Source organism: Nematolebias whitei, chromosome 3 (assembly GCF_014905685.2).
Source record: "Nematolebias whitei isolate Nwh7 chromosome 3, NemWhi1, whole genome shotgun sequence".
Lineage (NCBI taxonomy): Eukaryota > Metazoa > Chordata > Actinopteri > Cyprinodontiformes > Rivulidae > Nematolebias > Nematolebias whitei.
This window is the reverse complement of record NC_056500.1, coordinates 10,813,817-10,831,996: the sequence shown is the minus strand read 5'-3', so window position 1 is coordinate 10,831,996 and position 18,180 is coordinate 10,813,817. Positions and strand designations below refer to the sequence as shown.

The 18,180-nt window shown below is 37.6% G+C and overlaps 1 protein-coding gene across 1 annotated transcript; it reads right to left on the bottom strand.

The window, feature by feature from the left end:
* Positions 1 to 33: 33 nt before the first annotated feature.
* On the bottom strand, positions 34 to 11,621 carry acer1 (alkaline ceramidase 1). Its single transcript, XM_037697996.1, has 7 exons — positions 11,592 to 11,621; positions 5,236 to 5,348; positions 4,996 to 5,110; positions 4,636 to 4,774; positions 1,812 to 1,949; positions 1,604 to 1,741; positions 34 to 258 (listed from the first exon to the last, which is right to left on the bottom strand). Exons 1-7 carry the CDS (start codon positions 11,596 to 11,598, stop codon positions 81 to 83), a joined length of 828 nt encoding a protein of 275 aa, XP_037553924.1. The 5' UTR covers positions 11,599 to 11,621; the 3' UTR covers positions 34 to 80.
* Between the last annotated feature and the right edge of the window lie 6,559 nt (positions 11,622 to 18,180).

Genomic DNA, 18,180 nt, shown 5'->3' with positions numbered 1-18,180 from the left:
TATAGATGTACTTCTGTACATCAGTCTGCAATCAAAGATGAAATCTTTACTAGCAAAGTCAACAAATATAAAACGATTTGTCAGCACCGTTTCTGAGTCTTGGTCATGTGTTTCAGGACAATGTGAGGAAATCCAACAGACCACTTATCACAGGGCCAGTACTGCAGCCCAGGCAAAGAATAAGGGATCTCGTGGTTGGCATCCAGGTAAGCTATCAGTGTGCTGCCATAGGCTACAGCCATTACAATCAGAATGTGCCTGGAAGACAGAAAAATAGTAAAAAAATAAATAAACAATGAGCAGAAACAATCCTTTTCACATGAGAGTCAAACTAAATTCACATTTTGTTATGTTTAAGGGACAAAATACTCTCATGTGAGGCTATAAAGACATTCATCCATTCACGTATCCTTCCATTCGTTCATTCATCCATCCATTCATTCGTCCATCCATCCAACATCTTTCAGTGCAGAAGAGCAGCAGCTCTACTCCAAGCTCACCCTGGATGACGGAGCCAATGACAAACCTTATCTCTAAGGCTGAGCCCAGGAAACCCATTTCAACTGCTTGTATCCAGTATGTTGTTCTTTCTGTCATGAGCCATAACTCTTGACCACAGGTGAGAATTAGGAAACCAATAAATCAAGTTTGACCTTAAAATTCTTCTCCACCACAACAGACTGGAGTAACACATTCATTGCTGTGGATAAAGCCCTGATGTGTTGATTTACCTCCTGTCCCATTCTACCTCCACTCATAAACAAGACTCCCAAAATCTTGAGAATCATGGCCTCAGACTTAGAGCAGCTGACTTTCTTGCAGCGGTTGCAAACCTCCAGTGAAGACTGAAGGTCATGCCCAAGGATGCCAAAACAAGTGAATCACCTGCATAAAGCAAAAGCAAGAGCATGAGATTCCCAAACCAGCCACCCTCATTTCCACAACTGCACTTCAAGAGCTTGTCCATGAACACCACAAACAGAAACAGAGATCAGGGACAGCCCTGGCAGAGTTTAACCTGCAGAGCAGGCTCGACTTTTGCTGAGAATGCAGAAATGGCTCTAACACTGGTTACACAGAGACAGTGGCCCCATACGCATGGAGCACTTCTCACAGAATGTCTCTGGGAATACTGGATAAGTCTTCTTCAAATCCACGAAACATGTGTGGACTGACGAGTCAAACTCCCACGACCCTCAAACAACGCTGCAAGATTGAAGATTCGGTCCACTGGTCCATGACCAGAGTTAAAGCCACACGGCGTCTCCTGAATCTGACGTCCGACAATCAGTCGAGCCTCCTTTACAACATCCTGAAGTAAACTTTCCTATAGGGAGGCTGAGAAGTGTGATCCTTCTATGGCTGGAACACACATTCCAGGTCCCAACAAGACTTATAAATTTGAAATATTCTGGTAAGCACACGTGAAACATGAACACTTTGTCTTCCTAAGTGTCAAATTATAAAAACGCTACAGTTTCAAGGTGCTGCAAGAGAAAGGTTGTGACATATTCCCCACAGTATGTAAAATAATATTTAAAAAAAGCCGGGGTAAAGGAACAGATTGAGAAAAAGCAAACGCGAGTGACTATCTGGGACTTACCAGATCCCGTGCAGGTAGCAGAAGTTCAGTCGCTGCCAGAAACTGCAGCCAAATCGGTCACTAATCCAGCAGGCGATGGCGAGCATCCACAGAGCCACTGACAGCTTGGCGAGACGCAAAGCCTTCTGGTCTGTGCAGCTGAGAAACAGAAACTGTTGGTGATGACAGAAAGAAAAGTTGCTTAAAGGAAAATCTTTTGTTCATTTACCATCTCATCTCCAGGGCCAGAATGTAAAGAAGGTGGAGGCCAAAGCAGTTCAAGGCGTAGGCGTTGGCTGTAGGTTTGACGAAGGATGACGCTGTGGTGACAGCCGTTATCAGCAGGACCAGTTTACAAAATGTGGACCTGAGGTTGAAGAGTCGAAGCACAAGCTTTCAGACTGACAGCAACACATGATGTTTAAAGACCTGGCATTTGTTAAAGAAACGCATTGTCCACCTTTCAATCAAGACTTTGAGACTAAGATCACACAGTGGCCAAAACATTATCACCCTTTCACCTTCAGTTAGCAGGTGATGAAGAAATGGATTCTCTGTGTGACAGGAAATACAGATTACAGGCAACATGCACGTCATAAAAATCCCTGCATTGTCAGAATTGTGACTTTCTGTTAAAACATCTCATCTAAAAATGATGCAAAAAAACTGGTCCATGCATTTGTCACGTCTTGACTGGACTATTGCAATGGTTTATTATCCGGGTGTCCAAATACTTCTTTGAAACGTCTTCAGTTGATCCAAAATGCTGCTGCCAGAGTCATAACTGGAGTTAGTAGGAGAGATCATATCTCTCCAGTTTTAGTTTCTCTCCATTGGCTCCCTGTCAAATCCAGAATATAATTCAAAATCCTACTTCTAACCTACAAAGCTCTCAACAACCTAGCTCCATCTTATATTACATATCTTATTGTTCCATATTTTCCTAACAGAGCACTTCGCTCTCAGGCTGCAGGTTTACTCGCGGTTCCTATAGTTTCCAAAACCAGAATGGGAGGCAGATCTTTCAGTTATCAGGCTCCTCTCTTGTGGAACCAACTTCCAATCTCAGTCCGTGAGGATGACACATTATCCAGTTTTAAGACTGGGCTTAAGACTTTCCTTTTTGCTAAATCCTATAGTTAGGGTCGGCTTGGGTTTCCTGAACTGTTCAGGTACTAATGGAAAAGGGGCATTAGTTATGCTGCTATAGGCTTAAACTGCTGGAGGAGAAACTGACCACAATTTTCACTCTACTACTGTCTTTATTTACTCTGCTCAACCTGTTTTGTATTTGTAATTATTTTTTCTATCCTTAACATGTGATTTCTGTCTTTCAGGTACACCTGGACCTGGACCTATACCTGGACCTACCATTCTGTGTTCGTTTGTCTCTCCTTCCTGTCCTCTCAAACTCAGCCAGTCAAAGCAGATGGCTGCTTGTCCTGAGCCTGGTTCTGCTGGAGGTTCCTTTCTTTTAAAAGGGAGTTTTTCCTTTCCCCTGTTGCCACTGTGTTTGCTCAGGATGGGAGACTGCAACAAAGCCAAGATTCAACTTGTCTGCTGGCCTCCTTAGATAGAGAACTTTACTAATTGGCTTTTCTATGTATTTGAATGTTTCTGTAAAGTGCTCTGAGACAACTTTGTTGTGATTTGGCACTATATAAATAAAATGAATTGAATTGAAATTAAATTGTTAGCACGCCTAAAAAAAAAGTTCTCACGGGAAACCGGCTCTCGTCTTGTGTTTAATTATTTACACAGTTTGGGTGGAGCTCCTTTTTAATTTTGCAGCTTCTTTCTGTCTTATAAGGGCAACGACTGCAGCATCATATTATACATTCAGGCACATATAGAGGTGCGTGACAAACTCCTCAGCAAACACAGGTTGGGTTTCACTGTGGTATGCAGCAAAAATGTTTATTTTAGCTTTTTTTTCCTTTAAGTTAACATTTCAGAATCAGAATAAGCTTTATTATCATTGTACTGGGATACAGTGAAATTATATTCGTACAGTCGTCCGAAAGATGGGTGGAGTGCACGTTGCTGCAGCTATAATAGCACAGCCCCTATTATTTATCAGAATACTTTTAGATAGAAAAGGTAAGAGTCATGAGGATGGATAGTGGTATTACAAAAAAGATCTCTTCACATCTTGTCCTATCAAGACATGATTTGAGACATTAAAAAACTACCAGCAAGCACATTTATAAACATGATTACATATGCATTTGATGTCAAGATGTTGAGATTTGTCCATGAGCACTTTCAGATAGGCCACAGTCCTCATGTTGGGTGGGGGGTGGCGATAGACCAAGCTTTGTCCCTAGTTACTCATGTCCCAGGAGAAATTTGATAGTCAGCTTGTATCCGAGGCCAAACAGGGGAATCAGCTTCAGATAAGCCACAATTGTTAATTTCCTGCAGGCAGACTGTTTTTTTCTTGTCAGCTTTGAGTCCTGCTGGAACTTTCCCAGTCCAAAATGGCCAGATATATGGGTATTTCACTCCACTGATCCGTGTTATTAGCCTTCCTCAAGGTCGATCCCAACATACTGGCGAGTCCTAGAAGCCACAGGTGACCAGTGAATCTCACAAATCGCCTCCATCTTAAGGTTTAGCTCATAAATCAGCTGATTTTGAGTACTCATAGCACGAACCAAACGAACCACAGACTCACAAGCTTTGCCATGGCTGAAACTGCTGCCATTGTCTTCTTCAAATGTTGATAAAACAGAGCCACGCCAATGCCAAAGAGCAGAACCCTGCTATCATAAATCCAAATATATAAACATCTTCAGCGTCCTCCTGAGACAAAACTGAGAGACACATCAGCTGCCAAACTCTCCACGGATCTCTGATGTACCCCACAGCACGAGTCTCAGCCGGACAAGAGGGTTCTCTCCTGTCGTTTCGTTGAAAAGATTTTGTCGATTGCGTTGACAGTCCAGCTCACCAGATCCATAATAGTATTCAATAAAAACAATCAGTTAGGATCAACCTGTGCAGGATTAGTTCAGTTGTTTATTGGATTAATTGGTGCAGGGCAAACTTACCTGTCTTTTATAAAAGAGGGAAATTGTTTGCGAGGGAACCAAACAGCATATCCAACAGCCAGCACCCACAGGATGGACAGCTCGTCCAACATCTGACCAACGAAGCTAAGAGTCATGTGGAAGTACGCAGAGAAAAGCCCTAATGAAAACAAAACAATAGACAAGTTTCACCGCATTTGAAAAATGATTGTCTTGCAAACAAGCTTGATCTACATTGTGCAGCATTTTTTTCCCAATATTTTTTAGACCTAATACAATTTTTAAAAGGTTTTTGTGGGATCTAAAGGTGAGACTGGCACGCCTCTGTGTGAAATAATTTGATGGTAAACAATAACAACGTGGATGAAAAGACTGACTTGCCTACAAATATCATCAGAACCCAGACCATGTGGATCGCCAGGCTCCTCTCTTTGGCATAAGGATGCAGCAGGTAGAGCATGATGGGAGATATGAGGAAGAAAAAAAAGCTGCTCATCTGCAGGAAAAAACATTGATGTATTAATCAGTGAAACAAAAAATAGAAAGCAGATTCTGAATATCGCAGTATTTATCACCAAACTAATGTTTCCTGGGTGATGCTAATGTTCCCGCAGAACTTACAGTGTTAAAATACTCCACGACATGATCCGAGTGTTTGTAGTTGTCTTCACACCAGTCGATCTCTGAACTCTCATAAGCAAAAACATCTGCAATCTTCTCACTAGAATAAACACCTGCAGGGTAGTGGACGAGAATACAATGACCACATTTGTCCGGGGGTTAAGGGGGTGCACACTTGCTGTTTCATACATTCAAATTAAGGTTTTCAGACAATACTGCTCCTCGCAGATCATTTGAATACAGGTAGTTTATGAAAATTACATTCTACTCTCTCTGAGAGTGGTAAAAAAAAAAAAGAAATGCCTTTCTGATATCCAACAAGGTCAGGTCCTCTGGACGGATTCTTCTTTGTTGAAACTTTTCGTCTTTTATCAAAAAAGACTTCTTCAGTGTGCAGAGCTGCTACAAACTCAGTCTTATAAATACAGGGCCGGTCTAAGGCATAAGCAAACTAAGCGGCTGCTTGGGGCCCCGGGGTCACTAGGGGGCCCCCTAAGTGGAAGCACAGGTTTTAGGAAGTTTGTGAAGTATTAAGGAATAAGTAACAAACAGGTTAAATGTGTGGGTAAAGGTGGTTTAAGGTTTTAAGATCAGCTTTTGCAAATTGCATACATTTACATAGTTTTAAGAACTAATTATTCAACTTAAAATTTATTTTTAAACCATTTTACGTGTTTCAAGAAACTGATCATTTACATTAATCAAGTATTTCCTTGATATTTTATTTATTTTATTTTGTCTGTTTTTGTACAATTAAAATTATTTTTATGCATCTAAGTTATTTTATCTTTTTTTTGTTGATCCTGCACTACAAATTATTTTGAACATTACTGGTGCAGGTCTTTGGAACTAAAGATAATGAACCAGATGACACTTTTGCTGTAAAATACATTTCATAATGGTGTTTTTTTTTTTTGTTGTTGTTGTTGTTACTTTTAGTATCACATGATTTATACATATAGGATAATTCAAACAGGGCTCAGAGTTGCAATAAGTTTATGTTAGGTGGGGTAATGATCTGATCATCTGACTTTTGATTGCAGTAATCCAAATTATTAGCAGAAATAGAGGGCCCCAAACCTAATTTCACTTGGGGCCCCATGGAGGCTTGGCTGGCACTGTATAAATAGCACCTTCTCATAGTGGATCAATCCGTTTTCTGTTGACATCCAGAACTAGCTGTTCACATAATGAAGGAGGACCATCAGCCTAACGATGGATCGTTAGTGCCCCGATGGCTGCTTGCTTTTCGCAGAAGGCTGAATGATACTTGCAATAACAAAAGCCTCCACCCCGGTTTAATGATGGACGGGTTGTCTTCACAAAGATGGCTTCCTTCACTCCTCTCTCAAACCAGCATTCCTCTCTATCAAGGATGTGCTCATCTTCATCCCTGAAGAAGAATCCATCCAGAAGACCTGGCTTAACCTTGTTCGATTTTTCTACCTGGATTATTGAGCACGCATCAGAACACCTTCCTGATCATTTTCTTTGAAGTAACAAATTAAACTTGGCAAAATGTTTTTACAAGCTTTTATTAATGAATTTGTTTCAAAACTTTAAAAACTAATTAATGCTCTTATTGTTTCAATTTTCAAAGCATTTTAAAGACAAATTTTCAACGCAACATTTCCAGTCAAAGCTCAGCTAGACTCTTTTTTTCTCTAATGGATTCTCCACCTCCTACAAAACGTTTTGCTAACAGTTTTCTCATCGTCGTCAAACTCTTTCTTGTCAACGAGAACGTTAGGCAAAGACTATCAGGGACTTAGTGAGTCCATTGTTTTATTATCACCAACGAAGGTGAAAAGGCAATAAAGCTTTGGGCTATGTCAATAGGCAAGCGCGCGTGCGCTAACAAATTGTGCAAAACATTTGTTTAAAGTTTTGCCATTAACTGTTTAGAGTCAACTCTGTCCATCAGAAACATAACCCATGAACCATTGCGTGGATGTTGGTAAAATTCCCAAGAAATCTTCATTAGATACGTCTAATAAAAAGTATCTAAGGTGTTAGTATAGAACAGGGATATTCAACTGGCGGCCCGGGGGCCAAATCAGGCCCACGGGTGTGCTCAGTTCAGCCCACTAAAGGGTTTATTTTTAATTAAAACTAGATTTAAAATTGTAAAACAAACTTGTTTAATGACAATAACTGCTGGACATCTGGCCCCAGAGCTCTTGACTTCCAGTAAATGTGGCCCCTGAGCAATTTAGCTGAATAGTCCTGGTATAGAATAAGAGGTGCCTCTACACCAGATTAACAATTGTAGCCAATTAATACATTAGCTCCAAAAGTTAAGACAAGATGGCTGCCGTGGCTCTAATTCTGTGGATTTTACAAGGATTCTGCTACAATTTGGCATGACTGGAGCTGAGAGTTGACATGCTACTAATTGACCAAATCTTTTGCTTTAAACTTTGGCATTAACAGTTAAAAACATCAGTGTTCATTTGTTAGCACAATATCTCGTGACCCACTGGATAAAATTTAATGAAACCCTCAGAAAGTGATCATTCGATTACATATCTAATTCATTAACCTTCTGTAGTCAGCCTAATTCATGACATCAACTACACTTAATCAAACTTATCCAAGACAAAAAATAACTAACTCAGTCAATTTTACAAGAACTGAGCTCCAATTTTATGTGCTAGTAGCTGTGAGTCATCCTCAAAACATACTCTGAGCAGTACCAGATTACTCAAGATATCATAATATTGCATGAGTTTGCAAATAACATCATTTAAAAGGTTTGTACAAAATTACTATAACTCCATCCCCTCTAACATCTTGGTGTAACTTTGGTACAAGAGGCAGCGGGTGATATACATTCCTTATAGGCCTTTAATTTGAGCTTCAGCAGGGTGCCATTGTTTTTATTACCAATAAATAGATCAACGGTAATATTTGGTTCATATTAGTGGAAATATTAAATTTTGATTTGTACGTATGACATTTCCATATTGATAAAATTCAGATTTTCTCATCAACAAATTGAAGCTAAAACACGATTGCAGGTTTTTCCAGCAGTTTTTTTTTTTCTTCATATTAAGCTGTTTGAATGGCGTGTTTCATGTTTCAACTGTTGCATTTTAGCCAAGTTTAGCCCATTTTTGTAGCCATTTCTCTGCAAATATAATTCCCCGGGTTGTACTTTTCTTAAACTGAGCATCTAGTGGACCTCAGCTCGTCTCAAACAGAGTTAGGAGCCATCCATTGCTTCACAGAGAAGATGCTTGAATACTTTGGACTTTTTTTGGACTGCTAATTAAAAGTTACAATGCGCCCAGAGTTTCTCAAAACATTTGGGTTTTCCAGTGATTTGACCTTTTGTCAAAACCAATCAGGGCCTGAGGGAAAAGGTTTGAGGCTAAAATTCCTCTTATACTTACAGGAAGACCAGATCCCAGATGGCTTCCACCTAACCACACCTTTTTTCTTTTTAAAACCTTTTGTTCTTTAGGGCTACTTCAAACCCACCGATCATCTTGTCAAGATGAATATTATGAGTTGCTCCATCAATAATTCATGTGCATCAGAAAGGAAAAAAAAGTGGTATAAGTAGGAATACATTTATTGTTTTTCTTGTTCATTAATCTGCCAGTTTGATGTTAACCGTCTGTCATAACTTCTTGGACTCCACATATCTATAGAACAATTTAACCAAAATATAATATAAATAATTTGCATTCAGACTGTTTCTTTAAGTGGAGACTATTTCCAGACCTTGCCAGAACTTCAGCACTGACTGTAGCCCCAAATTCACATGAAACATCCAGAAGAAGTTATTCTGACACAGCGGGACGACTGGTGGACCTTTATCCAGGCACCATCTTCAACTCAAAGGCCAAAAACAAAGATTTAATCAGGATATGAATTTGAAGCTGTAACTCTTGTTACAATCTACACGTTTGCTTTTCTTGATTTAAATGGACTGTACTTGTATAGCACCTTTCTATCTTATCAAGACATTCAAAGCTCTTTACAACACAATCTGTGTCCTCGTTTACCCATTCATACAACACTCTACTAGATCTCTACAACGCTAATTGAACAAATCATTCTAAAGGGACTAATCAGAGCTTTTAACACATTCATACACCGATGGGACACACATCGGAGGCAACGAGGGGTTCAGGGTCCAGGGACACTTCGACATGTGACTGCTGGTGGATTCGAACCCCCAACTCTTGCATTGAAGGACGACTGCTCTAACCACTCAGCCACAGCCGCCCTACAATTTAAATTTAAAGATCTATAATGATCCTCTGCTTCTTGAGTTGAGGCTCTGTCAGTTTGTCTTGAATGCTTCAAGATCATTTTGTGGCGGACAAAAGGTTAATCTCCATCAAAAATCTGCTCCCACACATCAAACTAAGACAAAGTCTTGCTTTTTATACATAAAATGTTTCTGAAAGAGGAAATCTTGCAAGTTGGCACTTTTTCATCCGTTGTTTTTTTTTTACAGCTAGGGTGTTGGGGAAATGTTTCTAGTATATTTAGCTCGTTGTTTTCCGAAGAATAAATCCTGGCAGTCCCAACATTATGATCCATCAATCATTGAAGACTGGTGTCAGCCTGAAAATCCTGGGTTGTTCAGAATGTTCCTGGATGCTCAGGGGCCACTATGGTGGTAAAAAAAAAAAAATCACAAAAGCCTCAATATGCTCAGCTGTGAGTAAATATATGAGACAGGAAGAGTGCTCCAACTGTGACACACGGTGTTTTAAATTAAGTGAAAAGTTGCAAGTTTGACAAGTGTCGACCTGGAGACGGAACAATCCAGCTAGCTGATTTTTAAAAGTGTGTGTGTTAGTGAGCAGAACCCCCCAGGGATTGAACCAGTTCTGGGTGGCAGAATATTTTTGCCCTAAAGGGATAGTCTACTTATTTTAAGTGATGTTCTGTCAGATAGTCATCAGTAATTATCAGCGGTGACATGAGAGCACGGAGAATGGAGAAAAGAGCATAAGTGCTCGTCCAAAGTACGTTTGTTTTTATTAAAGCCATAATAGCTGTCAAAATATTCATTTTTTATTTGCTTTTTAATTGTATTGGTGAAATAAAAGATGTCTTCCAAAATAGTCTTTGAATTTGTTTATTATAATAAACAGCCACATGATGCTTCACGCAGGAAGTGTGTATAACAGAAAGTTCAGTCCAGCTTTAAAGCTCTCGTTCTTGTGATAACGATGGGTCAGAAAGGAACTGTGCTCGGTGTTCTCTGATAACTGGGCTGCTGTCTTAGATGTGCTCCCGTTCTAGATTAAACATGTTAGACAAGATATCAATCATGAGATGTATTTGTTCTATTCTGACAAAACAGGAGATGCATGATTCATTGTTATTTCAAAGCTCTATGAGTATAGTGTTTTCCATTTTATATTTAAGGTAAAGTACCAAAGTACTCTGTAACTGTATTTTTTAAATTTTACTATGTGTATCATCTATGATAAAAACAATCACTAAATTTGCATTATTCACTAACAAAAGTCTACCACAAGCTGTAACGAATGAGCAAAATCAGCAAGATCATGTTTTGTTGCCAACAATTAAACTCGTTTGTTTACATTCCAGCCCTGACAGTAAACTTCAGACGTTCTTGTGGCGCAATGAACATGAAGTTGGTAAAATGAAAAGTCAAGAGACTCAGAGGGAGAAGGATCAAATCAGACACCCCAGGATGAAAGTTCGCTTTTCTTCTGAAGTCTTAGTTGTAAACAAAGGTGAGGATTTCCTTCTGTTAGCAAAATAGATTAGGTGGCCATGAGATGGTCAGGATGGCCTTCACAGCTCATAGACTTTCTGGACGTGTTTCAAACTGTGCAGCGTTCATGAAGTTCAGACAGCGTCATGCTCTCCCTCTGTTTCACTATTCATTTGTCACATAGTTTTTGTCTCATTGTGTCAAGCTTTTCCAGCAATTTGTCCACCCAGTTTACCAGATGCTACAATCTCTTATTGTTGCCATTGTATGTACATCATGTGTTCATTTTCAAAAGTTATTTAGTCTTTTATTGAGGTTCGTTCCATTGACTTCAATACATACAAGGAGCTGAAAACTATTTCAACATGACTTGAGTACATGAGCTTTAACTTTTATGTTGTGTTATTGGTGTTTGTCTTTCTTCCATTGTTTCCTCCAGTCTATGGTACAGGTATAGAAATAAAACTGGCATTGACGTAAATAAATTTCATTTCAGTGTGGTTTGTCCTAAAAAATTATCCTTAAAAAGTGTTTATATATATATATATATATATATATATAAATATTTTTTTATTAATTAATATTAATATAAATAATTGAATATATATATATATATATGTGTATATGAAAAAGGCAGCTCTCCTACCTCCCATGCTGCTGCGGTCGTGTCTCAGTCTCCAATAAGTCAAGTGGCTGCTCCGTGGTTGAACAGGTGGATGAAAAGGGGCGGGGCTTCAAAAACGCGTGACGTCACTGATAATCGCGCTGCCTCGCAGGTTTGGTGGCAAAAAGCATTGGGTAAAATAAAATAAAAAAATAAAAAACGTAAAAAGAACTCGTCGGGCCTGTTTTTCCTCATCTGTAAACTTGCAGCCTGGCAGCACGAGGAAACAAAACAAATAACTGGAAAAAGAGTTCGCAGGTAAAAGTCTTGTCCGTTTTACTGAAAATACCGGTTCAACCGTTTCAAAATAAAAGTATCAACAGGCTGAGTGAGCGTTAAACACGCATCATGAAGGTATTTGTGACTGCGGGTCATTCCCCCCAAAGCAGGAAATCCAGCTTGTGTATAACTCACGCAACAATGCAGCTATTGATCATCATATCAATATATTGATAATAATAATGTCATATGCTGGAAAAACATTCAGTTTTGTTTGTTTATAAAAAGCAGTTCATAGCAGTACTGTACATTATAAATGCAAGAAAGTCTTACTAAGAACAAGACTGTGCAAAAGTTTTAAGCTTTCCTCATATTGTCTGTGTCTGTTAGCAAAATATCTCTTGAACCACGGGCTGGATTTTTAGGAATCTCACAAAAATCAACTACTTAAATTAACATCTACAAACTTTTAGCTTTTGGAGTCAAATCGAGTCAAGATGGCCATCACAGCTAGCTGAACCTAAAAACACAAAAATGGCTATAGCTCACTCCTTTTTTCACCTGTTAAACTAAATTTTGCTGTGTTAGTAGTTGAGACTGACCACTAACAAATATTTTGAGCGCCTTCAGACTGCACACGTCATTTGCTTAAAACAATTGCTATAAATATTAAAGTTACCTCTGTTTGTCTGTTAGCAAAATATCTCATGAACCACTTGCCAGCTTTTATTGAAACTTTCAGAAAGTAATCACTGGGTGTACACGTTGAGATAATTAACTTTTGGAGTTGGTCTAATTCAAGATGACTGCTACAGCTCATTCGAATCAGCCAACACAAAATATCTATGTCTGTCTGTTTTACAGACATTGTGATAAATTTCAGATTGGTAGTAGCTGAGAGTGATGTGAAAAACATACCCTTAGCATGAGAATATGCTTAACTTTATCTTTAAGGTTTAACTAAAACAGGTATTATGTCTTCATTTCTGTCAGGTTTTCTGAAGGCCTGTCAATGATTTTCTTTTAATATTGGCTGCTTTTTTTTTTTCTATCCAGTCCTTGAGCCTGACAATGACAACATATATGTCTAAATAAATGGAGGACCATAAAAATGTAAAGAGCAAAAGAAGAAGAGCTAGACTAAAAGAAAGAAAGAAAATAAATGAGTGAGTGAATGAATGAATAAAAATAAATAAAGAAGGAAAGAAAAATTGACATTCTGGCGTCCGGACCCTGTTTTGGATCAGCAAACATCTGGTTAGGGGTCCTGAGAAGATCTTCAGAAATCAAATTAAATTTTAAAGTAATCACTAAAATGTTCGCTTTATTCGTTACAAGAAATATAAACGGCAATTAAAAGACAGTTTTGGCCCTTGTTAACGTAATTATTAACATTTCTGTACTTTAATTATCGATAGTCTGGGCTCAAGTTGTAAACAACTGTATGTCAAGTTTTAGTTTTTTTTCTTCTAATAATCAGCTTTTTGGCTAAGTCTGACTCATCAAGTCAGAGGGATGTGACTTAAACAAATGAGGAAAAAAGGTACTGAACAAAAAATTGTGAAAATGCAGTCAAAATAATATATATATATATATATATATATATATATATATATTTTTTTTTTTTTTTTTTTTTTTTTTTAAAGATCTTTGAAAAAACACAGATTTGCTGCTGGATTGTGGTATTAAAAAAAACCACAATAAGGAAATGACTGTAGATGTGAACTTTAATACTTGGGTAAATTGTTTACTCACACATTTTCAGTAAGAAGAGAAAACAAGGTTTGAAGCACCAATCACGAGGATTTGTTCAATCCAATTACTGCAGCAGAGCTTTAAGTTTTAAGAGCTCAGGTGGCCTGAAAACAGCGCAGATGCTCTCACAAGTTGAATCCGGTTTTAATCAGTAAAACAAAGCCCCGCCTTCCGAAACACCCTGAATCCTGTCTGCATGTTGTTTTCTGCATGATGAATTAAACCTGAGCTTAAAATATACACATCCTTAAAACAATCAAGAATCATGTCACTGAGTTAATGGAGTAAGAAGGGTGACACCTGCTCCTCACTCTACTACACTTTCACATTCCTTGTGCAAATTTAAACATTTTTAGCTGTTTTTTCAGCTATTTTGTGCTCCTTTCAGCTTCTTGCTAACAATTTAACATTTTTGTGCTTCTTCTGACTTCTTTCTGTTAATTTCAGCTTGTTCTGCTCCTTTCAGCCTATTTCTGCAAGTTTCAGCTTTTTATACCATTTCAGCCACTATTTAGCTGTTTTATGCTAATTTAAGCTTTTTCAGCTAATTCCACATTTTTTTGCACCCATTTCAACTTTTTTCAGCCTAACTGAGCAAGAATGTGCTGTCTCCACTTCCTTCTGATAATTTCAGCTTCTTTCTTCCTTTTTAGCTACTTTTCAGATGTTTTTTTGCTAATTTTTTTTTCAGATACTTTCTACTTTTCTGTGCTTATTTCTGGCAAACGTGTTCGTTCTGCTTGCTTACGTTAATTTAAGCTTGTTCTACCTTTTCAGCTAGCTTTTTTTGGTGTTGCTTTTTTATAGCTAATTTAATCTGTTTTCATATAAATTCAAGTTTTCCTTGGTAATTCCTGCTATTTTCAACTTAATTAACTTCTTTCTGCTAATTTCAGCTTGTTAGGCTCTTTTCATCTTTTTTCAGATAGTTTCAGCCTTTTCTGCTATTACAGCTACTATTTAGCTGTTTTTATGCAAATGTTTGCTTATTCAGCTAATTCCACTTTTTTTAACTCATTTCATCTCTTTCAACTTCCTTCTCATAGGTTAAGCTTTTTTCTGTCTTTTTGGCTCATTTTTAGTTGTTTTTTTTGTGTGTGTGTGGCGCAAATTTTAGCTTTTTTAGTGGATTTCCTAATTTTTGTGCTAATTTCTGCTTATTTAAATCCAATTCATTCCAACTAAATTCCAGCATGTTTTTTAAGCTAATTCCAGCTGTTTTTCAGTAGTTCTTCTGCAATAAGCATTCACACTGCATTTTGCAGGAAATGTAATTTCTCTAGTTTGTTTTGCAGTCAGTCCGGTTAGTTTACTGACCAGCAACAACTTAATTAATGTATTCACCCTTTAATAATCAGAACTCGGGCACTAAAATAGAATCTGTTAACTACAGGGAGTTCTATACTAGAACATGAATATTCATCCAAATGAGGAGACCAAATTTGTTTTTTACATTTTATTACAAAAAAAAATAATCCAGAAAAAAATCATCAACAACATTAAACACATTGAACAATACAAATGATAAAGCATAAAATTTTGGAAAATAATTTGTTTGAAAAGTAGTAAAGCAATAATGAACAATTTGAATGATAATTAATCAGAGATTAATACTCTTTTATCTACGGTGAACCTCTGTGAGCAGGAATTATTTTGGTATTTATACGCGCATAAATTTAGACAAAGTTTAAGTCTTTGATCAATAGTTTACTTTAGAATTTGTTTGAAAGATGTTATTGAATGTGACAAGATAAAGTCATTTGTTATCACTGCAAGCCAGGAAATGATTTCTCAAGCTGCATCAGCATGACCAGCATAACCAGACCCAAAGCTGCGTTCATGTCACCAGGTCCCAGCTCCTTACCAGGTCAGTGCTGATGAGTTCACTCATCTTTCCAGGGTTCTGCTGGCGGATCAGACCAGGATACACCACGAGGAGAGGACTAGCCAGGCACAGCCGAAGGTAGCCGAAAGTCACTGTGACGCCTTCAGAGGTCGGTGAGGACGACAGCTGATGAGAAGATGTGCGGGTGATCGACAACCTTCAGCTGGTTTACACTTTGAGCTAAAAACGTGAGTCACAGTGAGAAAAACAACACTCCATCTTCTGTAGACACTGAAACTCTACTTTGCTGCTAACAAAAAAATGTTCCTGAGCAAACCTTGTGTTTTGTTTGCTCAGCAATAAAAGAGACGGATATCAGACGAACACGTCCGGATGTGGAAAACAGAAGAAACTGAAAAGTGTCACACAAAGAAACCTTGAGTGAACTCTCAGCTCTCAGAAGTGTTTTGGTGAACTCGCAAATATTATGAAGTAAACGGATTCAAGGAAAAGTTATTTTCTGAAAAGCAGAACAGAGAAGTTTGTTTAAACACACTATGATACTTCAGATTTTATTATGATGATTGAAAACTATAATCTACATTATTCAAGACAAAAGGTACTCACTGCAAAGTAAGAAATCAACCATTAAAAGATTATCTTGAATTAACGTATGTTCCACCGTACACGTCGCTCCGCCCTATAAGTCGCATCTGTCCAAATGTGTCTAATAAAGTGGAAAAATCCATAAATATGTCACTTCGTTGTATATGTTGCATTTATTATGCATCACTGCTACAACCCGGAAATGTGGGCCGGTGTTGTGTCAAAAATCGATTGGCTGCCAAATGGCGGCCGCGGGAGCGCGCACGGGAGGACTTTAACAAGAATAACACTTAAAAACAATTATTTGTTTGCTCAAAATTATAGTAAAGGCGTGTCGCAGTTTAACTTTTACTTAATAAATGCAATTTGTCGGTCAAATCAGCTGCATTTCAAAACTCGATTCGCTGAAGCAGGCATGTGCAGAGGGATGAGCTGCTGCTCATTTCTTCAAAAGTTACAAGATAAACACCTAAAAACAATTGTTTGTTTGCTCGACATTATAGTAAAGGTGTGTCTCAGTCTAACATTTGCTTAATAAATCCACTTTTAACGGTCAAATCAGCTGCATTTCAAAAGTATTCGCTGCCTCGGTGCTCCTGGGAGCGCACAGACAGGGAGGAAAAAAGGAAGGAGAAACGCTGCGCATTTCTTCGAAATTTATCAAGATAAGCACCTAAAACAATTATTTGTTTGCTCGACATTATAGCAAAGGTGTGTCTCAGTTGAACTTTTACTTAATAAATGCACTTTAATGGTCAAATCAGCTGCATTTTGCTGAGGCGGTGCAGCAAAATGCAGCTGATTTGACGGTTGCTCCGAGCAGCAAGCAGAACGAAGGTGGCAGGCTATGGCAAGCCGATTGTGTCATTAATAGCTGGTGAAACTTCTCACTCATCCAGGACATGGTAAATTCAAAAAAGTTCAAGACAAAAACAATAAAGTATAAAGCAAAGTATAATAAATAAAGTCCAGCGGTTTTTGTCTTGAACTTTTTTGAATTTGTCATTAATAGCCACTTTTACCAATTACATGATACAACGGCATGCCTTACTACAGTACCCGAGTGCCATCTAGCGACTGAAAATGGTAGTGTTCAATATTTTCAGTCAGAATGAATGAAAACAGTCATATCTCAGCCAAAAATTGGTTTATAAATATGAGAAAAAATTCATAAATATGTTGCTTCGACGTATAAGTCGCAGGACATGCAAATTATGAAAAAAAAAAACGTGAATTATAGGGCGAAAAATACGGTATATCAAATGATGCAGATTTAAAAAGTTTACTCCAGTAATGTTTCCAAATACACAGATGGGCAATTCTGAAACGCAGGTCCACACTCAACATAAACAAAACACTTGGCTGAATCTGATTAAAGCCCCAGGTAAAATTGAGTCACATGACTGATCTACTTTAGAGATAAACAAAAATGGCCAATAAGTTTAAATCATTTTTAGTTGCATGCAGTAGTGTGGCTCTGGTCATAAATTTAGCTTACAAATCCTTAAGGACACATTAACCATCAAAATGAGAAAAAAGAAAAATAATTGGTAAAAAAAATGTTCGTTCATTGTTTTTTCTTTTTACATTTTAAATGGCTTTGACCTGTTTTTCCACTTCTTTACAAAACCTTAATACTTAAAAAAGAACAAAGCATTTTGTTGAGTCTTTATTTCTCTTATCGTCTTAATTTACAAAATCATATACTGATGATGGACTATATATTTTTTCTTTACAAAACTTAAACATGAGTGCAAAAAAGTAAAATGGAGGGAATTATAAAAGTAAAAGTTTTCAGTGAATTCCCCTTTAATTAACTGACGGTACTAAACAGTGCAAAATGTTCTCAAGGTAAAAATATAAAATTATGTTGTTTTTTTATTGTTTTTAAAAGTTAGAAAAATAAAAACAATATTGATGATATAAAAATACAAAAAAAACCCAGTATTGTTCTTGTCAAAAGCCGCGATTAGCTGAAGCTGGTTCGTTCCTTTACAAAGTTGCATATTGTTAAATTTTATACTCTTATTTTACAGTAGTTTGTTGATTTAATCAAAAACCCTGAGTAATAATGGGCAGTGATTTTTAGAAAAGCTGGTTGGAAATAGAAACACTGCAGACACCAGGAAGCAACGCAGATTTTTCAGTTCATATTTCTATTTTTGG

Coding starts and splice junctions, on each gene's coding strand:
- acer1 (XM_037697996.1), bottom strand. Junction 1,950..4,635: donor CCCTCTTTTATAAAAGACAG/GTAAGTTTGCCC, acceptor CTTCAACCTCAG/GTCCACATTTTGTAAACTGG. Junction 1,742..1,811: donor CTGGCCCTGGAGATGAGATG/GTAAATGAACAA, acceptor TCTGTTTCTCAG/CTGCACAGACCAGAAGGCTT.